General features: G+C 41.6%; 1 protein-coding gene across 1 annotated transcript in view; it reads left to right on the top strand.

Annotated features, from left to right (window-relative positions):
- Positions 1–18,808, top strand: part of LOC126278902 (meprin A subunit beta-like) — a 66,507-nt gene that overhangs the window by 43,329 nt on the left and 4,370 nt on the right. Inside the window, exons 4-9 of the mRNA XM_049979177.1 lie at positions 4,977–5,088; positions 5,172–5,279; positions 11,374–11,494; positions 16,889–17,005; positions 17,106–17,245; positions 17,924–18,067. Coding sequence (XP_049835134.1) covers positions 4,977–5,088; positions 5,172–5,279; positions 11,374–11,494; positions 16,889–17,005; positions 17,106–17,245; positions 17,924–18,067 — 742 coding nt within the window. The remainder of the gene's footprint in view (positions 1–4,976; positions 5,089–5,171; positions 5,280–11,373; positions 11,495–16,888; positions 17,006–17,105; positions 17,246–17,923; positions 18,068–18,808) is intronic.

Raw genomic sequence — 18,808 nt, 5'->3', positions numbered from 1 at the left:
TGCTTACTATGTAGCCCAACTCTCTAGATCGAAGGAGAGAGTTGCATAAGTAGTGGAACCACGGACAGTGCTGCTACGAGCATAGGACTACTCGTTGACGAAGAAAATACTGATTACCACATAATCAGTCGCAGACAAAACAATTATGACTATCAGTTTGGATTCAGTAGAAATGTTGGAACACGTGAGGCAATACTGACCTAACTACTTATCTTAGAAGAAAGATTAAGAAAAGGCAAACCTACGTTTCTAGCATTTGTATACATAGAGAAAGCTTTTGACAATGTTGACTGGAATACTCTCTTTCAAATTCTGAAGGTGGCAGGGGTAAAATAGAGGGAGCGAAAGGCTATTTACAATTTGTACAGAAACCAGATGGCAGTTATTAGAGTCGAGGGGCATGAAAGGGAAGCACTGGTTGGGAAAGGAGTGAGACAGGGTTGTAGCCTCTCCCCGATGTTATTCAATCTGTATATTGAGCAAGCAGTGAAGGAAACAACAGAAAAATTCGGAGTAGGTATTAAAATTCATGGAGAAGAAGTAAAAACTTTGAGGTTCGCCGATGACATTGTAATTCTGTCAGAGACGGCAAAGGACTTGGAAGAGCAGTTGAACGGAATGGACAGTGTCTTGAAAAGAAGATATAAGATGAACATCAACAAAAGCAAAACGAGGGTAATGGAATGTAGTCAAATTAAATCGGGTGATGCTGAGGGAATTAGATTAAGAAATGAGACACTTAAAGTAGTAAAGGAGTTTTGCTATTTAGGAAGTAAAATAACTGATGATGGTCGAAGTAGAGAGGATATAAAATGTAGACTGGCAATGGCAAGGAAAGCGTTTCCGAAGAAGAGAAATTTGTTAACATTGAATATAGATTTATGTATCAGGAAGCCGTTTCTCAGAGTATTTGTATGGAGTGTAGCCATGTATGGAAATGAAACATGGACGATAACTAGTTTGGACAAGAAGAGAATAGAAGCTTTCGAAATTTGGTGCTACAGAAGAATGCTGAAGATAAGGTGGATAGATCACGTAACTAATGAGGAGGTATTGAATAGGATTGGGGAGAAGACAAGTTTGTGGCACAACTTGACAAGAAGAAGGGATCGGTTGGTAGGACATGTTTTGAGGCATCAAGGGATCACAAATTTAGCATTGGAGGGAAGCGTGGAGGGTAAAAATCGTAGAGGGAGACCAAGAGATGAATACACTAAGCAGATTCAGAAGGATGTAGGTTGCAGTAGGTACTGGGAGATGAAGAACCTTGCACAGGATAGAGTAGCATGGAGAGCTGCATCAAACCAGTCTCAGGACTGAAGACCACAACAACGGGACGAATTTAGGCATGGTAGGTCGGGTACCTATCACAACCAAATCTCGGATAATTTAAATATCTCGGCGCTACATTTAAATAAGATGCCTCATGTTCAACAGAGGTAAAGGCGGTGTTTCAAATCGGAAATCGCTATAGCGATCTCAGTTGATTGCTGAAATTACACACATATGTCGAGAAAATTCTAATTACAACTACACTGCCGGGAAAGAAAACACACCACCAAAAATTAATTAATGTCGAGTAACGACATTTTGGGAAGTGTATTAATGGATGATATGTATTGTTCAACAGAAATTAGGAAAAGAATTGCAATGGCAAAAGAAGGGTTCACGAGGAAACAGAAATTACTTTGTGGACCACTAAACAAAGATCTGAGGAAGAGACTTGCCAAATGTTACATTTGGAGCGTTGCACTGTATGGTGCGGAGACCTGGACATTGAGGAAGGAAGATGAAAGAAGATTGGAGACGCTAGAAATGTGTATACGGAGAATAATGGAAAAAGTGAAATGGAAAGACCGAGTAAGGAATAAAGAAGTATTAAGAAGAGCTGGACACGAAAGAAACATGCTGAAAGTCATCATAAAAAGGAATAGAAGGAATGGTGGAGGGAAAAAAAGGGAATAGAAAAAAGAAATAAAGGAGACAAACATTCAGAAATGAAAAGACTGGCTATGGTTCAAATGGCTCTGAGCACTATGGGCCTTAACATCTGAAGTCATCAGTCCCCTAGAACGTAGAACTACTTAAACCTAACTAGCCTAAGGATATCACACACATCCATGCCCGAGGCAGGATTCGAACCTGCGGCCGTAGCAGTCGCGCGGTTCCCGACTGAAGCGCCTAGAAGAGTTCGCCACACCGGCCGGCGACTGGCTATGGACGGACAAAAGTGGAAGAGGCTTAACCCATGACAAGACCTGCCGTAAGACAGAATATCATACTACTACTGTTACTACAATGAAATTTCGCATATACATTTGTATGTTATTGTACATTTTACATTTAAATGATTAATATTGCAATATCACAGGTTAATATAAGCACGAGATAAGCTACTGCAAATTTTAAATGCTAGTACGTTAATGACCGATGTAACCGCCAGATTATTGAATGCAAGGATGCACTGTGTTGTACAGGTACCGCATGTCAGTTTGTGAGATGTAGTTCTGTGCCTGTTGCACTTCGTCGGTCAATACAGGGACTGTTAACGTTGTTTGTGGATGCCGTTGGATTTGTCGTCCGATGAGGTCCCGTACGTGCTCGACTGGAGAGAGATCTGGTGACCGAGAAGGACAATACAACATGTCGACACTCCTAGAGCATGTTGGATTACAACCGGGTATGTGGGGAGCGCTATGCTGTTAGAAAACAACCCCTGGAATGCTGATCATGAATGGCAGCACAACAGGTCAGACAACGCGAAAAAATTTGCAGTCAGGGTGCATGGGATAAGCACAAGAGTGCTCCTGCTGTCATACTAAATCGTCTCCCAGACCATAACTCCACGTTTAGGTACAGTGTGTCTAGACCGCAGACAGGTTGGTTGCAGGTACTCACGTGACCTCCTTCTAAACAACACAGAGTCATCACCGGCACCGAGGCAGACCCAGGTTTCATCAGAAAACAACAGACCTTCACCCTGCCCTCCAACGAGCTCCGGCTTAACACCACTGATGTCGCAAATGACGTCCGTTTGGGATCAGTGGAAAGCACACTCCTGGACGTCTGTCTGTTCTTGAAATAAGCGATTTGTGACAGTTCGCTGTGTCTCTGTGGTGCCAACTGCTGCTCAGATTGCTGCAGCAGGTGCAATACGATGCGCCGAACACGAATGTCTCCCCCCTTGGTAGTGCCATATGGCCGTCCGAAGCCCAGTCTTCTTGCGATGGTACTTTCTGGTGACCACCACAGCCAGCGGTCATGTACAGTGGCTACATTTCTGCCAAGTCTTTCTGCAATATCACCGAAGGAGCATCCGCCTTCTCGTAGACCTATTACACGACCTAGTTCAAACTCAATGAGGTGTTGATAACGGCGTCTTTGTCGGCTTAAAGGCATTCTTTATTAACATCAACTCATTGCGTCAATTCTCAAAAGTAACTAACTTTCACGATCTCTACAGCGTGTATTTGAAGCAAACTTGATTGGCATCCTCATAGCAGGAATACTAGCGCCACTGTTATTCATCTGGCGCGAAATTTTAACAGACATCATCTTTCAGATATAGAAACACGCCTACCAATTTCGTTTATGTCACACAACTCCTTGGTGTTGCAGTTTTTTCCGTCAGTATATATAAGACACTAATCAAACTCATAATGTTATATGGGTGTGTGAAACATGGAACACTCTGAAACAAAACTACAACCGTCCATTCACTTTTGAACAGAAGTTTTTGGCCCACTGCATGACATAGCAATGGAAAATGGTAAGTGCGACATAAATACAAACAACAGAATTTACGTAAAGAGCCTAATAAGAAGAGCATGCCTTAAATGGGCCGGTCATGTCGTCCGAATAAATTCCTTTCGTAAAGCTACTGGGTTTCGTGCGAGAATCCTGGAAGGTCAGAGACAAACTGCCATAGCAAATTGACGGGCGACAATGAGCGGAGAAACCTTGGACCAGCGCTTGGTCCCCTGGTATGGTCGCCGAATGATCGTGGGGGCCACGCCCTTTCCCAAGTGTACGGGTTAACACAATTCTCATCCCTCCGTGTATTCAGTCGCTGCAAGGACTCTCAACAAAGAACCGGCTTCCATTGCTCGAAGCAAGAACCTTGTGACACTTGATACTTACCAGTTAATCCCAGCCGGCCGGAGTGACCGAGCGGTTCTAGGCGCTACAATCTGGAACCGCGCGACCGCTACTGTCGCAGGTTCGAATCCTGCCTCGGGCATGGATGTGTGTGATGTCCTTAGGTTAGTTATGTTCAAGTAGCTCTAAGTTCTAGGGGACTGATGACCTCAGATGTTAAGTCCCATAGCGCTCAGAGCTATTTCAACCATTTTGAAGTTAATCCCAGTTTCTGTTGACTCATGCCATTGTTCCCACAGCGGCACAAAAGTACTGCAAATTTACTGCAGTACTCCTGATTTATATCATCACGATTGGTTACCAGTAAGCAGTGTGAACAGATGGATCTAAGTGATGGGAATGCCTTCGTTTGTCGTGTCTTCAAGGTCCGTAATTAAACTGGTTTAGCTTTAGCGATCAGATATACAGGGTGTTCTAGAAATGTTGCGACAAACATCGAGGGGTTGTTGAGGGTGGTTAAAGAAAGAAATCGACATGAGACCATGTTCGGAAACCACAGCCAACGGCGCTACAGAGCGCCGAATTTACTCGTAGTGAGCCATACCTTTAACAATTGTCTTCCTCTCTTCTCTGCATGTTTTCCATGTAAGATTAGTAAGAAAGGTGTCCGTTAAAGTCAATGATCATGCTTAGAATACCTTTCCAATACACGGTTTTAATCCCTCAAAAAGTTTGATTATATGCAAAACAGAATGCATTATTTCATGTTCACGGTGCCTGTTTCTGATGTTGTAGACCAAATGAAACTGATAGATTGTGTTCACAGAAAAAAAGTTGTATTGTTTTGGCTTCTGATGGTCTGGAATGCTCTGTTACAGGTACCTAGGAATTGTCATCCACGAACTGGGACACGCCGTCGGCTTTTGGCACGAGATGAACCGCCCTGACCGGGATGACTGGATAAACATTTTCTGGCACAATATTCTTCCTGTAAGTGACATCTGTATAACTGATTCTACATCTCTGTTAGTTCTTGTATTTTTTCGGTATGTGACTCATATTGCCACTTCCAGGGGTTTGGTGCTGCTTTCGCGAAGCACGCTAATGAGTCAGTCGACACACTGGGAGAGCAATTTGACTACAAGTCCATCATGATGTATGGAGAATATGCATTTTCAAAGGTACGTTGCCCTAGCTATAACACACAACAATAGAAAACACAGTTACCAAGAATCTTAGATGTCAGGTTTATATCAATACACTACTTCACTTGGAAAACAAACAAGCCTACAGCACTGTCAGCAGCTGGACCAATTTCATGGTTGCTTGGTTGATTTGGGGGAGAGAACCAAATAGCGAGGTCAGATTAGGAATGGAAGTCCACAGTGTCCTTTCCAAGGAAACATCCTGACATTTGCCTGAAGCGATTTAGAGAAACCATGAAAAACCTAAATCAGGATGGCCGGACGCGGGTTTGACTCGCCGTCCTCCCGAATGCGAGTCCAGTGTGCCCCAGTTGCGTGTAATATGTTAGAATCTGATTTCATAAAGCTATTACCTGTTTAACTGCAGCATCCGTGTTCAGATTGTAATTCTTTCTCCCTCTTCTATTTTTTAGAGAAGTGCACGCGGGTGTTAAGAGAGGTTTGTTTAAAGCCATGTATTTGTTGTAAGTTTGTATTTTTTAAATAAGAGAAAGAAATCTCCTTGTTTATTATCTGTTTCATGTCTTGATTCATTTCGAAATGCGCTATTGGCCATTAAAATTGCTACACCACGAAATTGACGTGCTACAGACGCGAAATTTAACCGACAGGAAGAAGATGCTGTGATATGCAAATGATTAGCTTTTCAGAGCATTCACACAAGGTTGGCTCCGGTGGCGACACCTACAACGTGCTGACATGAGGAAAGTTTCCAACCGATTTCTCCTACACAAACAGCAGGTGACCGGCGTTGCCTGGTGAAACATTGTTGTGATGCCTCGTGTAAGGAGGTGAAATTCGTATCATCACGTTTCCGACTTTGATAAAAGTCGGATTGTAGCCTACCGCGATTGCGGTTTATCGTATAGCGCGACATTGCTGCTCGCGTTGGTCGAGATCCAATGACTGATAGCAGAATATGGAATCGGTGGGTTCAGGAGCGTAGTACGGAACGACGTGCTGGATCCCAACGGCCTCGTACCACTAGCAGTCGAGATGACAGGCATCTTATCCGCATGGCTGTAAGGATCGTGCAGCCACGTCTCGATCCCTGAGTCAACAGATGAGGACGTTTACAAGACAACAATAATCTGCACGAACAGTTCGACCACGTTTGCAGTAGCACGGCCTATTAGCTCGAAGACCATGTCTGCGCTTACCCTTGACGCTGCATCACAGACCCTTGACGCTGCATCACAGACAGGAGCGCCTGCGATGGTGTACTCAACGACGAACCTGGGTGCACGAATGCCGGCCGGTGTGGCCGAGCGGTCCTAGGCGCTTCAGTCTACAACCGCGTGACCGCTACAGTCGCATGTTCGAATCCTGCCTCGGGCATGGATATGTGTATGATGTCCTTAGGTTAGTTAGGTTTAAGTAGTTCTAAGTTCTAGGGGACTGGTGACCTCAGATGTTAAGTCCCATAGTGCTCAGAGCCATTTGAACCATTTTTTGCACGAATGGCAGAACGTCATTTTTTCAGATGAATACAGGTTCTGTTTACAGCATCATGATGGTCTCATCCGTGTTTGGCGACATCACGGTGAACACACATTGGAAGCGTGTATTCGTCATCGTCATACTGGCGTATCGGGCAGCGTGATGGTATGGGGTGCCATTGGTTACACTTCTTGGTCACCTCTTGTTGGCACTGACGGCACTGCGAACAGTGGACGTTACATTTCAGATGTGTTACGATCCGTGGCTCTACCCTTCATTCGATCCCTGCGAAACCCTGCATTTCAGCAGGATAATGCACGACCGCATGTTTCAGGTCCTGTACAGGTCTTTCTGGATACAGAAAATGTTCGGCAGCTGCCATGGTCAGCACATTCTCCAGAACTCTCACCAATTGAAAACGTCTGGTCAATGGTGGCCGAGCAATTGCCTTGTCACAATATGCCAGTCACTACTCTTGATGAACTGTGGTATCGTGTTAAAGCTGCATGAGCAGCTGTAGCTCTACACGCCATCCAAGCTCTGTTTGACTCAAGGCCCATGCGCATCAAGGCCGTTGTTACGGCGAGAGGTGGTTGTTCTGGGTACTGATTTCTCAGGATCTATGCACGCAAATTGCACCCAAATTGCGTGTAAATGTAATCACATGTCAGTTCTAGTATAATATATTTGTCCAATGAATACCCGTTTATCATCTGCATTACTTCTTGGTGTAGCAATTTTAGCGGCCCGTATTGTATTTAAAGAGCCTAATAGCCCTTGCGGAAAATTTGGATAAATGCGGTCGCGAAATGTACGGTCTTATATCTTCTTTTCTTTTTCTTTTTCTTCTTCTTCTTCTTCTTGGTTTTCTTCTCCTTCTGTGTTTATCCCATCTGAGGAAGGTTTCGCTAATGTTGGGAAGTAGCCAGTGCACGATTTGTAAAATTATTATAACTTTAATTCTGTCATCGAATAGCTTTCCTCTTGTCAGTAGCACAAGTTATCCTATCAGAAGAAAGAAGAATATGCCATGTTTGTGAATCGTATATACTTGATCTGTTTGTGTTTTCTGAGACGACGCCCTGCATTCGCCTGGATACGTTTGGGAAACACCTGCGTACTAATCCCGCATTGGTAGTTGATCCTAAGCAGTGATTCAGTGATCTAGACTCATAAGGCAGCGTTCTGTATGTTAAGCTATACGATGACGGATAAGAAACAGGACGTGGAACAGATGTATACGCCATCGCTCGACAGCTACAGTTTAAACGATAAAATCACGGGATGTCGCCTAAAACTTCCGTCCCGTGTATAACAGAATGGTTGTGTGCCTTTACCGAGACCAATATACAGTCTGGGACAAACGGCATTTCAAAGAGTAGGCTGGCTGAAGACAGTTGGGAAAGCCAACAATAAATTAAATCTGAAATCACTGACAGGTCGAAAGGCTTAGTGCTTCTGGAATATGTTTATAAATTCTTTTAAAATATTGATTACAGCAATTCACAAATTCAGGACACACTAAAACCTACGCCGACGTGTTAGTAGTAGATGCATTTCCTGTACGTAAAAGTTGCTTCGAAAATAAATGGGTAAGATGAGGCCAATGAAAGACGAGTGGTCGTTTTAATGCTTAAAAGGACTGTGTCGCAATACTGTAGAGTGCTATCGCAGATTAGTGGGAACTAGAAGCAAACATGAAAACGCTGTGCTCGCGACGTTAGTGAGTAATCCATCGTGGCGGGTGCACTTGCATTGAACAACGCGTACCATGACGAAGCACGGGTCTGATTCGTCGCTAATGGGCAAACGGCGGGGCGACTGCTGGAATCTTTTTTCAAGACTCTTTTAAAAGGTATTATGATCGCCTTGGACTAAAGAAACTATTTATTCATAAGATCTGCTGTTGAGATTTCGGACATGCCATTATCAGTGGAGTACAGCGAAAATTTTGCTCCAGCTCATGTGAAAACTTTCAAAAATGTCTGACACGTATATATGTGATCATTTGAAGTTTAATGCTTTCATATCTGCTGAAGAACAATTTTACGCGACTGTAAACCAAAGCCGCGGGACGTTAAATACTGGAACGTGTTGGCGAACACTCACTATTCTGGTTCCGCATCACAAATCTACGTTTAAAACGCGAAGGGGAGCCCACCTCTTTGCAGTGGCGGTAGATAGGCAGCCTATTACCAGGCGTCAATGCTGTGTTATAAACGTTCTGAACCCAGAAATTCCGAACAAAAGGTGTGGATATATTTGCATAAATGTGAACGTCGTTTTTAGGCTGAAAAAGTAGAGAAGGTGCCCTTATCTAAGCACACACAGTTCCCGAGTTAAATGTATAATTCAGATATAGTTAATAAACGAGAGCTTAACAAGTTATTGTACGATTGATACCATGCAAAAAGTCAAGTATTTAGAATAAGTTAAGAGGTACATCTATTTTATACATTAGGTTTTTTTTCTTTAATGAAACAATGTGCTTTGTTTTATAGTAGGTAGCAGCTCTTAAATAATGATTTACCATAAAACATTCTTCAAGATAAGCCAATAAATTGTTATAGGAGAAATGGCTAAGGCTGCAACAAAGCTTCTGCTCTGTTATGGTAGTGGAGTCAAACACAGCACAGTACCAGCAGCCTTGGCCATAACAATAATATCAAGTGTTTAAACTGATGGTGTTCTGAGTGCTGCAGTGTGGGCTAGTAGTAGTAGTAGTAGTAGTAGTAGTTTTATTCATCCATAGATCTCTTTTTACAAGGATATAGGACATGTCAAAGTATTTACAAGCTTAGATCAATTTACAATAAGCTAATTCGTATACACATATATTTACAGACTGGCTGTATATATATAACAGGGCACTGAAACATTGTATGTTCTTTGGATGGACAGGGCACATTTTACTCTGCTGTGTATGCACAGAAATGTTACAAATGGAGTCCTACTTCACCGCATGTTGTGCAGGAACATCCAGCGTACTCAGCTAATCCGACTGTGTGGTATGATTTCACAAGCTTCATCATTCTCAGTCGACTTCTCTTCAAGGAGATTGCACCTCGTGGGTCAGTTAGGTGTACAGAGACATCTGCATATTATTAGAACCTTGTGCAACACGTGATTCCAGCTTTGCAAGAATGCAACCGTGTCCACACTATTATTGCAATGCAAGAAGGGGTGACTCCACATGTCACTTGCCAAGGGAAATATTTGCTTCGAGAAACCTTTGGTAATGACAGCAACATCTACATGCAGTTTCACGTGTAGCCTTCCAGGTCTCCAACCCAAACACAAGTGACTTCCGGTTGCAGAGATATCTGAATGATCATGTCTGACAGGGCTGTATCTACACTCATCCTGATCAGAAGAATAGCATACAATAACATATTGGTCTGATTACACTGGATATGCTTTGAGTGTCTGTTGACCATGTCATGTTACAGATGTAGCATATTGCTGAGTACAAGACCATGTTGAACACATGTTGTAATGTGTGACCACATCCTAAGAAAGATATACCAGAACCACAATTATCATGTTTTTGATAATTTCTCCCCTTTTTCAGAACCCGCATTACATCCTGACTGCTCAGAGTGCCATATTTTCACCTGGAAAAAGAAAGTGGAAACATTATTTTTCAGCATAATCAGGTGCACTGATTACTGAACATACCTAAGATACTTCAGCATCTCCCAGTGCAGCACTCAGAACACTGTCAGTTTAATTACTACCACCTGATAATTACAACAATAATCCATTCGACATCTACCGCTGGATAAAGATTACCTTAAGACTCAACCATTCATTATGATCTTCAACCATACACATGTTGTTCCTGAATGGTTTTCTTCTTTAAAGTCCATGTCTCCTGTAAAAAGTCAAAACAGGTAACAGGCACAGATTGGAAACTTTCTTTTGAGAGTCATAGAAAGTTCAGTTTAAAAACACTGTTTAGTTTAGCAGAAGAACTCCAGGTTATTTTAACTCTTCTTTTTTCCTAGTCATCCAATCGTCTTAAATTGTTCTAAATACAAAACCTCATAAACTGATTATATGACTTAATTGTTGATTTGTATCATTTTCTTTTCAGTGTGTTTATTGCATATTTTGCCCAGCACTATTTTCAAAATTGCTCAGTAAGGTATTTCCATTTGGCACTATCAGTATCATGTGGTTTAATCAGTTGCCTTTAACACATATTCCTTCTTCAAGTTGCCAATATAAGAATCTGAAAACTTCCTCTAGTGCAGATGAGAATATTTTTGGTGATATGGCCATCACATTTAGAAAATAATTTAAGTGTTTCATATAAAACATTTTCTAGTGATATATTACCACAAGCTCTACTCCAAGAGCTACCAGACACTGTGAAACAAAGAACATTGTCACATTTAAGAATGTCACAACTGCTTAAATAAATCAGTAGATAAAACAATTATAAGTTTTATCATGTAGCAAAATGCTCAATGCTTTGTGTACTATTGTTAGGTGAAAACCTTGTTGCAATATATTAATCCATTTACGAAACACTAGGAGTACTCATGCCAAATGGAAATACTGCAACATAAGGAAATTTATATACTGAATCACCCTAATAAACTTTCTTCTTTGCCCCTCTTCATAGGACAATGTTTCACCAACAATTGCACCAAAAGTGGCTGGAACTGTCATTGGACCAATATGGAAAAAGAGTCGCCTCAGTGACAGTGACTTACGAAGGATCCACAAGCTATACCGCTGCAATGGTGAGTCAAGGCTGCGGATGATATGACAGAGAGCAAAATAGTACTGCGTGAAATGTGATTGACATCCTTCCAGTAGCAATGAAAACCTTTCATTTTGAAGAAGTTATTTGATGTTTTATCTTGCATGTGTATGTTGTGTACTTTGAACAAGCCTCATTAGCAGGCAGCTGTAACACTTTCCCTCTCCTCTTGCTGTCTTTTGCAAAACATAGCAGGAGTATAGCAGATAGTAAACAAACAAAAGCCATGGATGAACAATACCTACAAAGAGCAGGTAAATTACTAACCAGAAACCATTTCATTATTCAGTTGAGAAATAACCTTACCAATTAATTCGTGTGACACAAAAAGGAGTGATATGTCCCAAACCTTTAGGGCCAAGCCTATGCAGATAAGGTTACATTAGATCAATACTTGCTCCATAGATCATGAAACAACACTTCCTAATGATGTGGATTGTGTCGGTTTAACAAAAGGTTCCTTGACATGACATAATTCAATGTTTTTAATAATTCTAAAATTACTGTGTCTAATAATTCATCTACTGAGCAAAAGGAGTTGTTATTCAGAATTTATTTCAGTTTGTTTTTAAATGCTGGTTGGCTATCTGTCAGACTTTTGACGCTGTTTGGTAAGTGACCAAACACTTTTGTGGTAGCATGATTCACCTCTTTGCCTCTTTCTGTGCCAGAGTTAGTTTTAACCCATAGTACTGAAGACTAGTGTTTCTTCTAGTGTTGTAGCTATGCACATTGCTACTGCTTTTGAATTGGGATGGGATATTAGTAACAGACTTCATAAATATACACTCCTGGAAATGGAAAAAAGAACACATTGACACCGGTGTGTCAGACCCACCATACTTGCTCCGGACACTGCGAGGGGGCTGTACAAGCAATGATCACACGCACGGCACAGCGGACACACCAGGAACTGCAGTGTTGGCCGTCGAATGGCGCTAGCTGCGCAGCATTTGTGCACCGCCGCTGTCAGTGTCAGCCAGTTTGCCGTGGCATACGGAGCTCCATCGCAATCTTTAACACTGGTAGCATGCCGCGACAGCGTGGACGTGAACCGTATGTGCAGTTGACGGACTTTGAGCGAGGGCGTATAGTGGGCATGCGGGAGGCCGGGTGGACGTACCGCCGAATTGCTCACACGTGGGGCGTGAGGTCTCCACAGTACATCGATGTTGTCACTAGTGGTCGGCGGAAGGTGCACGTGCCCGTCGACCTGGGACCGGACTGCAGCGACGCATGGATGCACGCCAAGACCGTAGGATCCTACGCAGTGCCGTAGGGGACCGCACCGCCACTTCCCAGCAAATTAGGGACACTGTTGCTCCTGGGGTATCGGCGAGAACCATTCGCAACCGTCTCCATGAAGCTGGGCTACGGTCCCGCACACCGTTAGGCCGTCTTCCGCTCACGCCCCAACATCGTGCAGCCCGCCTCCAGTGGTGTCGCGACAGTCGTGAATGGAGGGACGAATGGAGACGTGTCGTCTTCAGCGATGAGAGTCGCTTCTGCCTTGGTGCCAATGATGGTCGTATACGTGTTTGGCGCCATGCAGGTGAGCGCCACAATCAGGACTGCATACGACCGAGGCACACAGGGCCAACACCCGGCATCATGGTGTGGGGAGCGATCTCCTACACTGGCCGTACACCTCTGGTGATCGTTGAGGGGACACTGAATAGTGCACGGTACATCCAAACCGTCATCAAACCCATCGTTCTACCATTCCTAGACCGGCAAGGGAACTTGCTGTTCCAACAGGACAATGCACGTCCGCATGTATCCCGTGCCACCCAACGTGCTCTAGAAGGTGTAAGTCAACTACCCTGGCCAGCAAGATCTCCGGATCTGTCCCCCATTGAGCATGTTTGGGACTGGATGAAGCGTCGTCTCATGCGGTCTGCACGTCCAGCACGAACGCTGGACCAACTGAGGCGCCAGGTGGAAATGGCATGACAAGCCATTCCACAGGACTACATCCAGCATCTCTACAATCGTCTCCATGGGAGAATAGCAGCCTGCATTGCTGCGAAAGGTGTATATACACTGTACTAGTGCCGACATTGTGCATGCTCTGTTACCTGTGTCTGTGTGCCTGTGGTTCTGTCAGTGTGATCATGTGATGTATTTGACCCCAGGAATGTGTCAATAAAGTTTTCCCTTCCTGGGACAATGAATTCACGGTGTTCTTATTTCAATTTCCAGGAGTGTATATAGTGGTCTCCAGTTATTATTCTGGTTACACTATTTTGCACAACGAATTTTTTTCCTTGATTGTGAATTACCCCAAAATATGATGCCAAACAAAGGCAGTGTATGAAAATAGGCACAATAAGCTAATTTACTGATATGTTTATTGCCAGGATTTTCAATAACCATAATAGCATAAGTAGCTGAACTCAGATGTTTCAGTATATCACCAATGTGTTTTTTTTTCCAATTCAATCTCTCATCAATGTAACACCCAAGAATTTAGAATATTCTGCCTTAGCTGCAGACTTCTGTTCAAAGTCTATATTTATGAATGACATTATGCCTTTTACTGTACAGAACTGTATATACTTTGTTTTATCAAAATTTAATGACACTCCATTTGCATAGAACCACTTACTAATGTGATTGACATTTTCTGAAAGACATTATTTACAATTTCCTCAGTAATTATTGTTTCTTACTATATTTATATCATCATCAAAAAGGACTAGCTTTGCTTCTTCATGAATATATTAGAGTGGCAAGTCATTAAGACTAAGACTGAACCCTGTGGAACCTCACTAGTTTGAGGAAACTGCTGATTTTTATGCATTATGTGAACTGTTTATTTCAACCTTCTGCACTTTTCCATTTAAAATATGAATTAAACCATTTTTGCACTGTTCTACTCACATCACAATACTTAAGCTTACCTAGAAGAATTACGTGATTTACACAGTCAAAAGACTTTTGAGAGGTCACAAAAATCCCAGTGGGTGATGTTCAGTTATTCAAAGCAATTAATATTTTATCAGATTGACGTTTTGGTAATACTTTATATATACAAATATGTTTCAATAAATTACTCGTTCAAATGCTTTTTTTTTTTTTTTTTTTTTTTTTTTTTTTTTTTTTTTTTTTTTTTTTTGGTGAAGCTGACATAAATGAGACTGGGCTGGAGTTGCATTAGGCATCACTGTTTGCACATGTTGTTTAAGATTGGGATGTATTGCTGTTCCATCAGCTTTCTTCACATTGTATTCTTTGAACTATGCAATTCACAGACAATTTGATGTATGCTTAGTGATGAACCTCCCTTCAATTGCTTAGTGATGAACTTCCCTTCAATTGATCCAATAACATGTACTAAAATGTTTGTGTGTGAAGGTTACTTTGTCGAGAACCTTGACCAGCTCTCTCTTCCTGGCTTGACTGACCCAGTTTCTCGTTATTTTCTATCCACAGAGACATTTTTTTTTCCTTCCAATTTAGGTAACACCTGTCTCAAAACTTTTCTCTGTATATTAATGTGGCTACCCAAGTATTAAGTTTTGCAGCTCTATGAATTAAATGCATGTCTGAAAGTTCCCGTAACAAGTAAAGCTCCCTCTTCACCAACCAGTTAGCACTGTAAACAATGGTTAACTCTAGTATGGATGCATCACAGCGATCGTGTACTGCTTTGTTTGTTATCAACATCACTGTCAATGTGAGACACAACTGTTTATCATGACACATATGCAATTTACAAACTCGTGTCTTTCACATATTGTTCATTCAAGAGCTTTTACCATTTCAGTATTCATTTTCAATGATTGATTCCTGATTTCAAAACAGTCAGCTTACAATCCTCTACTGTCTCTGCAATTTTGGCCTTAACGATAGATGATTCCCTGTCTTAAGAAGAGCTATAAATCATCCGATACAGAAAGAAAATGCAAAGAGTTACTATTCAAAGAAATCTATTAGACAATTGCCCTTAATGACATCTTTGAACAAGTAAAACCAACTATATGATGCCCAAATTCATTATAGGACACCTTCAAAAAATCTGAGGAAAAAATCTAGGCAATAAAAAATCAAAATTATTTCTAATAAACCATCTTAAAAACATGTACACTGAAGTGCCAAAGAAACTGGTATAGGCATGTGTATTCAAATACAGAGATACGTAAACCAACAGAATATTCAGAATAATGCTCTGCGGTTGGCAACCCCTGTATAAGACAAGTTGTTAGGTCAGTTACTGCTTTTACAAAGACAGCTCATCAAAATTTAAGTGAGATTGAACATGGTGATACAGTCAACACATGAGCGTTGGCACAGAGCATCTCCAAGGTAGTGATGCAGTGGGAAATTTCCCATGGGATCATTTCACGAGTGTACTGTGAATATCACAAATCCAGTAAAACATTAAATCTCTGACATTCCTGTGGCTGGAAAAAAACCTGCAATAACTGGACCAATGATGACTGAAGAGAATCATTCAATGTTGACAGAAGTGCAACCCTTCTGCAGAGATCTGAAGATCTCAATACTAGACCATCAACAAGTGTCAGCGTGTGAACCATTCACTGAAACATCACTGATATGGGCTTTTGGATCCGAAGGCCCATTTGTGTACCCTTGATGACTGCATGACACAAAGCTGTACACCTTACTTGAGCGCATCAGCACTGACATTGGACTGTTGATAACTTGAAACATGTTGTCTAGTTGGACGAGTCTCATCTCAAATTGTATCGAGCACATTGACATGTATGGGTATCAAGACAACCTCATGAATCCATAGACCCTGCATGGCAGCAGGGGACTGTTCAAACTGGTATAGGCTCTGTAATGGTGTGTGGTGTGTATGGTAGGAGTGATATGGGACTCCTGATATGTCTAGATACGACTCGGACAGGTAACATGTACGTAAGCATCCAGTCTAATCACCTGCATCCGATCATGTCCATTGTGCATTCCAATGGGCTTGGGCAATTCCAGCTGGACAATGCAACACCCCACACATCCAGAATTGCTACAGAGTGGCTCCAGGAACACTCCTCTGAGTTTAAACACTTCCACTGGCCACCAAACTCACCAGACATGAACATTGTTGAGCATATCTGGGATGCCTTGCCATGTGCTGTTCAGAAGAGTTCTCCAGCCCCTCATACTGTTACAGATTTATGGACAGCACTGTGGGATGCATGTGTCAATTCTGTCCAGCACTACTTCAGACATTAGTCGAATCAATGCCACATTGTGTTGTATGCTTGCGGGGGCCTACACAATATTAGGGAGGTGTACCAGCTTCTTTGGTTCTTCACTGTATATTTTATAATGTCAATTACCTCCATGTTAAACATTTCACCTGCACAGAATCAACACACTATAAAATAAATCTCAATTATTTCAGGACACCATGTGAAATCCGGCTTCCCTTACGACATTCAGTGTAACTTCAACCAAGATGCATGTGGTTTTAATAACGCAGGCTCAGCTGCTTGGGAGCAGCAAAGTGTCAATGCAACAGGTGAGCAGTTATTATCTGCATCTTTCAGGACTTCTCTGTTTCATTATCATTTCTGTAATAACAGAAAATGAGGGAGACAAAACTGATTTTTTTGTTACAGATGGATATGTGTACTCTTCAAGCACCTCACCTGGTCACTTGATGTCGATCAACTTCCATCCATTGTCAGAATCAGACCCCCGTGGTCCCATTGGTTGTGTACGCTTCTGGTACAATGTTCCTCGGAATGGATACCTCAAGGTTCTTAAAATGCTACAACTTGACCAGAAAATTATAAAATATAAATAAAACCACATGAAATGATTCACTAAATAACAAACATTGGATTTATGAAGTGTTCTGAAGGCTTTGTTGCACCATGAAGGGGCAGTTCTGGTATTTACGTCAGGTGAATTGCTCCTGGGAAAAAGTGATGTCAAAATATCTGCATTCCTATGCCTATTTGTTGTAAGCTTATTTGAGAATACTGTATCTGAGCTTAACAAATTTAATGGAAAAATTTGTAAACAATGAGAAAGATGATTTCCTTAGCTGACCCTATAAAAAGAACCATAATTTAGCACCTGTATAAGCATTCATATTTGCGTACTACTGCAACAAGTACAGAACTCAAGTAAGTTTTTTCAGTGTTCAGCAAAATTTTGGACTTACAGGCATTTGTTGTTAATTACACTCCATGATATTTCAACTGGTCACCTGCGAGTCATCCTCTGGTGAGCCATCAAAGTCTTCAGTGGTACACTGAGGAAGACTGGCAGATGCCTGTTGAAATATTGTGGAGTGTAGTTAATGATGGCTTGTTGCAACCCCAAAATTTCTCTGACCATTCTATTTATCAGAAAATTTTTAAAATTCACAAAAATTGTTATTTCAGTTTCTGCCACTTTGTACTGAAAAAGATTTTATTTCAATTCACAGCTCTATCAAATATATATGCGACGTGTCACACAGTTAACAAGTGGAATGGTGAAGCAGGTTCTTCTGTGGGAAAGTGATACTCGTACAACCACCGCTGAATGGGTACATGTTGAGGTTCCCCTTTATGTCACAAGGAGCTTCAGAGTGAGTATATCAATTCATCTCAAGCATGCCAGTAGAATAAACTGCACTTTCAATAACTCTTCAGAGTTGAATTCTTTGATATCTGCAATCTGCATGTCTGTGGTATTATAAAACACTGGAGAGACAATATAAGCAACAATCACTGATGAACAGTTCATTTCTACATAATTTTTGCAACTTGATGACCTGCCAAGTACATACCAGTATTTCAGTTAAATTATTGGACTGCAGTCAACCACTTCTTCTGTCACGATATGTCATGTTGATTGAAAGTTGATAATGCTCTCATCATGACTTCCTGTTACCTTCAACGTTTTTCTAACTTGTTTGAGCCTTTCAACAAATACATTATATCAAGTTCTGCAAAATGGTACTTTTTTCAGCTGTAAACTCTTAATACACAGTACTGTCATCAATCTGTTCCTTCATCTTTACAGCTAGAAAGTAGTGGACAAATCAGGAAGGCAGGATTGATGACTTACTAATTTTAGAGCTTGTAAATAAATGGTTCAGGCCATTGCAATGGAAAATTGTGATGGATGACGTTCTGGCAAAAGATAAAAGTTATCTTCACTAAGCAGGTTAGCTTTTTCATCAATTTCTCACTAAAGTTGTGAGGTAAAGAGACAAAAAAGGGTCGAGCAATCATTTTTCTCTCTTCCTCGTAGTCAATAACCTCATGTTGTGTGAAATTAAAAATCCTATGACTAGACCATTAGTAGCTGATAGAATTGTTTTTGC

This window comes from Schistocerca gregaria, chromosome 6 (assembly GCF_023897955.1).
Source record: "Schistocerca gregaria isolate iqSchGreg1 chromosome 6, iqSchGreg1.2, whole genome shotgun sequence".
NCBI classification, from domain to species: Eukaryota; Metazoa; Arthropoda; class Insecta; order Orthoptera; family Acrididae; genus Schistocerca; species Schistocerca gregaria.
Note: the sequence above shows the minus strand (reverse complement) of the source record. Positions and strands in the feature narration are given on the sequence as shown.